Below are 9,154 nucleotides of genomic sequence, written 5' to 3'. Positions count from 1 at the left end.
ATTATATAAAATCTAAAAATTATATATTACATTAAAATCAAAATCACACAAAATAATCTAAAATTCACGCATCATTACACAAGATAATTGTATCTTAATGATTTTTTTTTCCTTGTGTCCGAATGGTTATAAGTTGACCAATGTAACTTAACTTAAATTGAGTTTGGTTGTCAAATTATGTCATAGTAATTTGCATTTGATTGTTATCTTCACAGCACTTTACATGGACTCAGTAAAATAATTTTAAAAATAAAATATATCAATTTTAAATTAATACTTAAAATAAAAGATGTCAATTTTAACTTAAATATGAACAAAACAAAACTAATATTTGATACCTACAACCAATATGATTCTATTTAACAAATATCTAAATACATAAATACAACCACTTGCACCCTTTTGTTTAACTCTCTAATTATGCAAAAAAAGAATCATTTCACCTCAAAAAGATTTCAACAGGACTTGAAAAGTCTACAACTATGCCACCTTTTAGCAGAGACCAACATTCATGTTTTGTTATGACATTGCCTCCTCATAGCTATTCACATCCATTTGTTTTAAAAATAACATCAAAGTTCATGCAAAGGTAGACAACAAAAAATTAATGATACAAAATTGAATAAGAAAATTTTCATTGGAAAGTGCAGCATTTGAGAGAACTAATGTACTGATTGTTGCGGTTTCCAATAAAACATTTCTAATTAACATATGTCCTAATGCACAAGAAAATAAAAATGGGTAATGTTAACTTGTGACCCAAGGGCACATGTTAAGAAACCCACAAATAGAAAATTTGTTTTGAAAAAATAAATAAAATTATTAATAATAAGTTTCTAATAAATTCGATACACATTTTCCAAAAAATTATTTCTATATTCATTTCTTAACTTGTGTCCTTGGGGCACAAGTTAGCATTACCCAATAAAAATTATCATCATTTACATGCTCAACGGTTAATTCGGTCTGCCTTCTCGGTGGTTTTGGTTTTACCAATGATTGACTCTCTCACACTTGCATAGATCGATTTCGTAACAGTATCAAACAGGTCAATATTCATTCTTTCTTCCCATTACCACAAAAGACATAATAAACACATAAATCAACCCACAAGTGAATAATCAAAATCAATTAATTGAAGATATTCAAAGACACATTTGAAACAATCATTTTAATACATAATAAACACATAAATGATAAGTTTAAACTTGTCTTTTCAAATAAACTCATACATTTCAAAATATTAGACAAAGATTTACTTGAAAAGACACACGGAGAAATATCATTTTGAACTCAGATCTAGAACTCTAAACAAATATATGAAAACATGTTTTAGATGAGAAATGCATAAAAATATATTAGAAAAGAAATACATACAAATAGAGGAACATAGAAACAAAGATCTAGAACTCTAAACATGAGAAAACTTGGTTGCAATAGAGATTGAAGAAGACATGCACTACGCCAAAAAGGTTTTTTAACAGCGCATCTTAGACAGCGCTTTTAAAAGAAAGCGCTGTCTAAGGTTAAAATAAAAATAAAACACGGAAAATGTTCTAAAAAAATAATGAAAGCGCTGTCTAAGGGGGGGTCTTAGACAGCGCTTTTAGAAAGCGCTGTCTAAGACCCCCCCCTTAGACAGCGCTTTTAGAAAGCGCTTTTAAATATAGACCTTAGTCAGCGCTTTTGAGAAAGCGCTGTTTAAAGTCTTTCAATTAAAAAAAAAATTAAAACCAAAAGTGCTGTCTAAGGTGGGGGTTTAGAAAGCGCTTTTGGAAAGCGCTGTCTAAGGCTTATCTTAGACAGCGCTTTCCACAAAAGCGCTGTCTAAGGTCTAATTAAAATTAAATTTCAGACTTCTATTTTCGTTCTCAGTTCTTTTTGTTTTCCCTCCTGCGATTAAACCCCTCCAGCGAACCCTAACAGCGAACGATTTGTCCTTACCGATTGTATATCCTATGTAAGCTTTTTACTGATTCTTCCAACCCTAACTGAATGAGAAATAAAAATTCACACTGAAATTTTACCGATTCTCTCTAGTTTGTACGATTTGTCCTTACCGATTGTATATCCTATGTAAGCTTTTTCACACTGGTCACTCGAGAACGAAGGTTAACAAAGAACATGACGGTCACTCATGAACGGGGGTTATCGAAGCTCGCACCGGTAACTTACTCTTGGCTCCTCTGTTGTACCCTTTTCTCATCTCTCTTGACTGCTTTCTTGCTAGGGTTTAATTTTTTATTGTATTTTTCTCACTAATGATTGTTGGAATCACATCATAAATTGAAACTATGTTACTTTGAATTTTTGATTTTTTAGGGTTTAAGATTTCTAGTAATTGGTGTTGTAGGAGTCACAGTTGGGCTTGTTGACTCAACTTTAGGGTTTATTGTTTAACATATAGAGATGCATGAAATCTGAATCACAACTACTTTATTGTTTCTGTAAATCATGAAGGAAATATATTTTTTCTATTACGTTATGTGAACTTGGGATAACAGGGGAGCAATACTTAGGCTTTTGAATAACCAATAAGCTCAACTAATGATTTGGATAATAATCTCTTCAAGTCTGCAATGTTGTATTTTAGTTAATGTTGCTAAGTTGTAGTCAAATGCTTCCCCTATGGTTTCAGCTGTTACGATGATGTCAGGCTGTTGTCTTTTGATTGATTATGTCATTCTGGTTTGTATTTCTGGGTCTGTGTGTTCTGCAGAAAGTTTAGTTTTGGAGGTGTATAACCGACTTGTATTAGGGTCCTGTTGGCTTTTGCTGTCATTAGTGTAGCTCTAACCTGTCAGTGCAGTGAGGCATGATATTCGACCGTTTATGAGTTGACAACTTGTAGAGGGTTTGCAGGGTTGTTATGTTGGCGCTCCGGTTTTGGGACCGTGTTTTTGAGTCTAGCTCTGAGGCACATTTTCTTATTGGCTTGGCACTTGGTTCATTGAAAAATTGTTGGTTGTATCTGGTATAGAAGCATATTTGTTGGTTCTTGTACTAGTTTCTTTGTGATGTCTGTGGTGTCCTGGTTGCACATCTTGTGCCTTAATTAATAAATTGCTTTTTGGCTTTTTCAATAAATAAAAAAGTTAATTTGAAAGATGTAAGAATGATTGATAGATTGCATGTTTCGGTTGGTGTTGGAAGAGACCAGGTGTAAGTTTGTTTGTTAAGTATGTTTATTGTGTTGGCATTTAACGTGCTATGGCACTTTAAGATATTGATTCATAATTTGTATACATTCCCCAAATAATATTATAATGAAATGAATGAGATAACTTCTTATTTGAATGAGATCAACATGACTTTCACCTATTAATATATAATTTATTGAAAAGATTGAGTTGTCTAAATTTCTCCAAGTGCAATGTAACAACTTAATTCTAACAGTTATCTTACTTATCTAGCTTGAAGAGTTAAGTAGAATTAATAGAAAGAGATTTTGCTTTTAGGTGCAGTTTAATATATTAGATACTTTGGGATGTCTATTATACAGTTAGTATGTATTCAATTAAAATATGTGTATGTGTTTTTTAAGGAGTATACAACTTTTTTGCTATATGATTTTAGTATATAATGTTGCAAGATAACTTGTGTGTATAAATGAAGTGCTGACTTGTCTTGGTTAGAGAACTTGTTGAACAAGTTATAGGAGTAGATGAGTTTTTTTATCTAGTAACTGTTGTCACATATCATCTGAATTGGAATAGTTAGCTAGGCTACTTAATTACTACAAATTAACAATTTTAATCTTGTAACTGTTTTGCGTGTGCATTTGACACCTATCATTTCTTTAACACTAGTTTTCATTTTCAGCGCATACTCTCTCACCTCCGTTCATCTTTCTCTCCGGCTCCTGTCTTGCCGCCATTAGACATTCATATTGTAAGTTTAATCTTTTCGTTCCTTCCTCATTCTACAAATGTTTCACACTTATCATTTCTTTAACACTAGTTTTCATTTTCAGTCCATACTCTCTCATTGTCGTTCATCTTTGTCTCGTGCTCCTATCTCGCCATCATTATACATTCATATTGTAAGTTTAATCTATGTTATTTCCTCATATATGAGTAGATGCGTTTTGCAGTCCTCTCTAAATTGTCTAATTTATTCATATTTGTTATGTTTTGCCTTGTAAGTGAGTCACATTAGATTGAATAAATTGATATGAAATGAGTTCCTCGGAACTAAGTCCTTTCTCTTGACAAAAAATTGTAATTGTTATTACTGATGTATAATGTGAGGATTACTTTATGATAGCGGTATATTTTCCATGAATGAATTAGCTGGGAGAAACACAAAAGTTTTTGTTGTGCATGTAGTCTTAAATAGTATATAGGCACAAAGTTTAGACCACTAATTTCACAGGATATGTTATTATGATTGAGTGCGTTTTTGTCTAACAGTTCTGAAAATGTGTGCTATAATCAAACATGATATATAGTTTTCTGTATCGGACAGGTTTATGGTGTCAGATATGTGTTAGACACCGATACTTTGACTATTTTGGAGTATCGGGGTTTCCTAGAGTTCAAGAGATTTGGTAGATTGCTGATTATATCCTTAAGCTAACATTTCTCTAAAGCCTAAATATACAAATCAAATTGATTTTGTGTGGAATCCATTTATTTTGTGTGAAATGAAAAACACCAACATATAGCTAGTAGGTAGTCTGTTATATGAAAATTGTGAATTTGGTAATCAAGTCAGAGAGCTTTCTAGGAATTATTTTAGAAGTGAAATAGATGAGCTTTTGTTTTGGTTCTAACGTTTAATATATGGATTCTTGGTGAATGCTGATGAATACATATTTGTGCCTTTTATGTTTTTAGGGATTATGACATAAATGAAACTTTGTTCAATATTTTCAGTAGCTGGCACAATATTGAGCTAATTATATCCATATCTATGATAGACTCTATACACTTTATCTAATTTAATAATCTATTTTTCTATTCAACAACTGTCTACAATTATTTCCTATCATGTGTTACATTTTCTATTTTTTTAAAGCCGCATAATACTCTCTAACTATGTACAAAAACAAATTTCTTCATGGAATACAGACAAGCTATATGGAGCATTACCTTCTGCTAAGGTTCCTATTCTGTTGTGAATGATGCACATATTTTTTAGAAAGCGCTTTTTAGAAAAGCTTACATAGGATAAATTTTAATCTAAGGGGGGGGCTTAGACAGCGCTTTTTGAAAAGCGCTGTCTAAGGTATACCTAAAAAAATTAAAATAGGAGGGTCTTAGAAAGCGCTTTTGGCCAAAGCGCTGTCTAAGGGGGTGGGGCTTAGACAGCGCTTTTCAAAAGCGCTGTCTAAGGTATACCTAAAAAATTTAAAATAAGAGGAATAGAACACCTTTTAATTTTCAAATATATTATTATCACACACAGGGGATTTTTTTATTTAATAATTTAGTAACTTTTTTATAATAATAATAATAGGAAGAATTAAATTTTGAAAAAGTTAAAGTTTTTTACGAGGAAATAACTTAATCTATACTTATTGTTATATTTTAAACTTCATGCAGAACGCCTTAAGATGTTAATAGTTTCAAACTGTTTAAAAAAACTCACGGTTTTATTAAAAAGAAAAAAGAAACTGAACTAATTAAAGTGTTGGTCATATATTTATATAGTTTCATTTTCATTTACATTTCCATTTAGAGAAAATTCTGCGCCAGTTATTGAAACTAGTATTTTCTTTTGACCCGTATTCACATAGACTTTTCTTTTCTTGCGTAGGAAAATAATATATATTCACAAAGATAGGTTCCAGTCTTTTCCCGTTTTTAATATTCTACCCTCCTAATAATAACAAATGATAAATTTCTAAAAACAATTTGTCTAAAAATAGTCATGTATGTTGAATACAATACAATATAAATAAGAGTGTAAGCTTGCACAAAGACAGAAACACAACACAACAAAGTAGCCATGGGGAAATCATCTTTTCTCTTGACAACCTTAACAATTGTCATGTTTATTTCATCAGCAATATCACAATCACCCATTCAAAATTTTCTCAATTGTCTTTCTCATAATTCTCATGCTTCTGAAGTCACTTATACACCAAACAACACCTCATTCTCAACCATACTTAACATGAAGATACAAAATAAGAGATTTAAAACAGCAACAACATCGAAGCCTTTGGCAATTATAACCGCAAAAGATGCTTCTCATGTCCAAGCAACAGTTAAATGTGCAAAGAGTAACAATATTCAAATCCGAATCCGAAGTGGCGGCCATGATTACGAAGGTTACTCATATGTATCAGATGTGCCTTTTGTTATAATTGACTTGTTTAATATCAATTCAGTTGATATCAATTTACAAGATGAAACAGCATGGGTTGAAGCCGGTGCAACACTTGGTAAGATATATTATAACATTGCAAAGAAAAGCAATTCTCTTGCTTTTCCAGCTGGGGTTTGTTTTTCTTTAGGTGCTGGTGGTCATTTTTCAGGTGGTGGCTATGGAAATTTGTTGAGAAAATTTGGTCTTTCTGTTGATAATATAATTGATGCGAATATCGTTGATGTCAATGGTAACATCCTTGACAGAAAATCAATGGGAGAAGATCTCTTTTGGGCTATAAGAGGTGGTGGTGGTGCTAGTTTTGGTGTTATTCTTTCATGGAAACTCAAATTGGTTCAAGTTCCTCCACAAGTTACTGTTTTCAATGTGAAAAGGAATGTGGATGAAGGTGCAACTGATGTTGTTTACAGATGGCAAATAGTTGCACCAAAGTTGCATAAAGATCTTTTCATTAGATTGGAACCTAATATTGCTCAAATTGGTAAAGAAGGTAAAACAGACGTGCAAGTTAGTTTTATCGGTCAATTTTTAGGGACAATTGAAAGACTATTACCTTTGATAAGTGACAGTTTCCCTGAATTAGGATTGAAAAAAAGTGATTGTCTTTCAATGCCTTGGGTTAATACCACTCTTTTTTGGTATAGTAACCCAATTGGTACTCCCCTTGAAGCATTGTTAGATGAACCAAAAGAACCTGAAACAACTTATTCCAAAAGTCAATCAGATTATGTGAAGAGGCCTATTTCAAGGGAAGGTTTAGAATCTATATGGAAAAAAATGATTGAAGGTGGAAGTTTGTTTATGCAATGGAATCCTTATGGCGGAAGAATGGAAGAGATATTGCCATCAGAAACACCGTTTCCTCATAGGGCTGGAAATTTGTTCAAGATTCAATATCTTAATTATTGGACTGATGAATCTTCCGAGCAACGTCATATGAATATTTCAAGGTCTTTTCATGAATTTATGACGCCCTATGTTTCAAATTCTCCGAGGGAGGCATTCCTCAACTATAGAGATGCTGATATTGGTGCCAATCATCCAAGTAATACAACCAACATTGACATTGCTAGAACTTATGGAAGCAAGTATTTTAAAGAAAATTTTAAAAGACTAGTTACCGTGAAAAACAAAGTTGATCCCGAGAATTTTTTCAGATATGAACAAAGTATACCTACTAGGACATATTAAAGTTATAAAGTGTTGTATTTTACTAAATAAAAGTGATAAATTATAGTTTGAATTTTTAAGATAAAATTATGTAAAATATATCCTGAGAAATAAATAGAAAAATAAAATTCCTACTAAACTCACATACCTTTTTTTTTCTCCCTCTATTGTAACCCAATACAAATTATTGTTTTAGTTTATTTATTTATTTATGTTTCTTTGTTTCAATTATTTGAAACTAAATTATATAGTAAAGATATAAATAGTTGTGTTATGTGGTAATCTTTTAGTTTTAGTTAATGCATTCTAACACAAGAGATTAATATTCAAATGAAATTTAAGAAGGGGCCATCTATCCCTTTCTTGTTTATTGTAGGGCTTGAGGATTTAAAGGACTTGTTTGGGTGAAAGTCAAAGTTTGGTCTTTATTCATGTTTCAAGGAGGGAATAACTGATCTAATGATGTCTCGTTTAGAGTGTATGGATGAGATATTAATTTTGGGTGAGGCTACAATTTAGAATATTTGGACTATTAAAATTTCATGATAGGTTTTGAGTAGCCTTAGGTCTTCGGTTCAGACCGGGAGTTAGAGACCTTCGTCTTAATAATTTAGCATTGTCAGGTAATCTATCAAATCTCAATCAACATCAGGTGATTTTTTTTAAAATCAAACGTAATATCAAATTATTTTTTCAAAACAAACATGAAAGAGGAGGATCGTTGGAATCTAGCATTCTAGTGGGAACTCTCGAATGATCGGTCCCAAGCCATGCATTTTAGGTTAACAGTTCATTCTTTTCTTTCGTACCTAAAACACTTTAATTAACTTGGACAAAATAAGGGCCTTTGGGATCAAGCATTCTGGTGCAACTCTTTGAACAATTGATTTTTGTCAAGCGTTTGTTGTCCATCAAATAATTTTCTTAATTAACTTTGAATGAAAAAGGACCATTGGAATCTAGCATTCCGGTGGAACCCCGAATGTTTGATCCCGAGGCTTAGGTATCGTTCTCATCAAACGTTCGTCATTCACCTACAAAATATATCCAACCAATCAAACTCTATTTTCTCGCCGCTGTGCGATTAATCTTCAAAAACCTTTTCATAAACGAAAGATACTTTGTCTTAAGATGATGCAAAGTAATGCTTCATCCATAATTGTTGATTTGAGATAAGTGACATTTTTCTGAATGTTGATTTATAAATCCAATCGATGTGATGTATGCGTCTCCTCCTCATCTATTTTGGATAAAACAATGTTTCTCGTCGATTAATACAAGATAACTTTCTCTAAAATCATTAAACAAACATTTTCTATCTAGAACTACGTAAGCCTTGAATTCTCTATTACGCTTAGAAGCAAGAGTTGGAAATGATCCATGTGATGGATTGAAATAAGGAGTTATTCACCCAACTAAAATATTCGAGAGTTGTATTAGATACAATTGGAAGGAGTTCCTACCTAAATAACCTAATTTTATGTAATCCGCCTACGCGGACTTAAAACAAAGTGAAATGTGGATCTCTACCCACTAGAAAATCTTCCAACGGAATTTTCCGAATCAAATGGTGAGGGTCATTTGTTTTGAGTAAAATAGTGGGAGCATATTCAGTTTTGCAGATTTTTCCAACTAGGGGAAAGAAGAT

The 9,154-nt window shown here is 32.1% G+C and overlaps 1 protein-coding gene and 1 long non-coding RNA gene across 2 annotated transcripts; one reads left to right on the top strand and one right to left on the bottom strand.

Moving 5' to 3' along the window:
• Window positions 1-257: 257 nt before the first annotated feature.
• On the bottom strand, window positions 258-1,451 carry LOC127105009 (uncharacterized). Its single transcript, XR_007794879.1, has 2 exons — window positions 946-1,451; window positions 258-541 (listed from the first exon to the last, which is right to left on the bottom strand). It is a non-coding gene; the product is annotated as an uncharacterized LOC127105009 (long non-coding RNA).
• A 4,380-nt stretch (window positions 1,452-5,831) lies between these two features.
• Window positions 5,832-7,649, top strand: LOC127106005 (berberine bridge enzyme-like 17). Its single transcript, XM_051043282.1, has one exon. It carries the CDS (start codon window positions 5,953-5,955, stop codon window positions 7,525-7,527), a length of 1,575 nt encoding a protein of 524 aa, XP_050899239.1. The 5' UTR covers window positions 5,832-5,952; the 3' UTR covers window positions 7,528-7,649.
• Window positions 7,650-9,154: the final 1,505 nt, after the last annotated feature.

The sequence above is a fragment of the Lathyrus oleraceus genome, chromosome 7 (genome assembly GCF_024323335.1).
Source record: "Lathyrus oleraceus cultivar Zhongwan6 chromosome 7, CAAS_Psat_ZW6_1.0, whole genome shotgun sequence".
NCBI lineage: Eukaryota > Viridiplantae > Streptophyta > Magnoliopsida > Fabales > Fabaceae > Lathyrus > Lathyrus oleraceus.
Note: the sequence above shows the minus strand (reverse complement) of the source record. Positions and strands in the feature narration are given on the sequence as shown.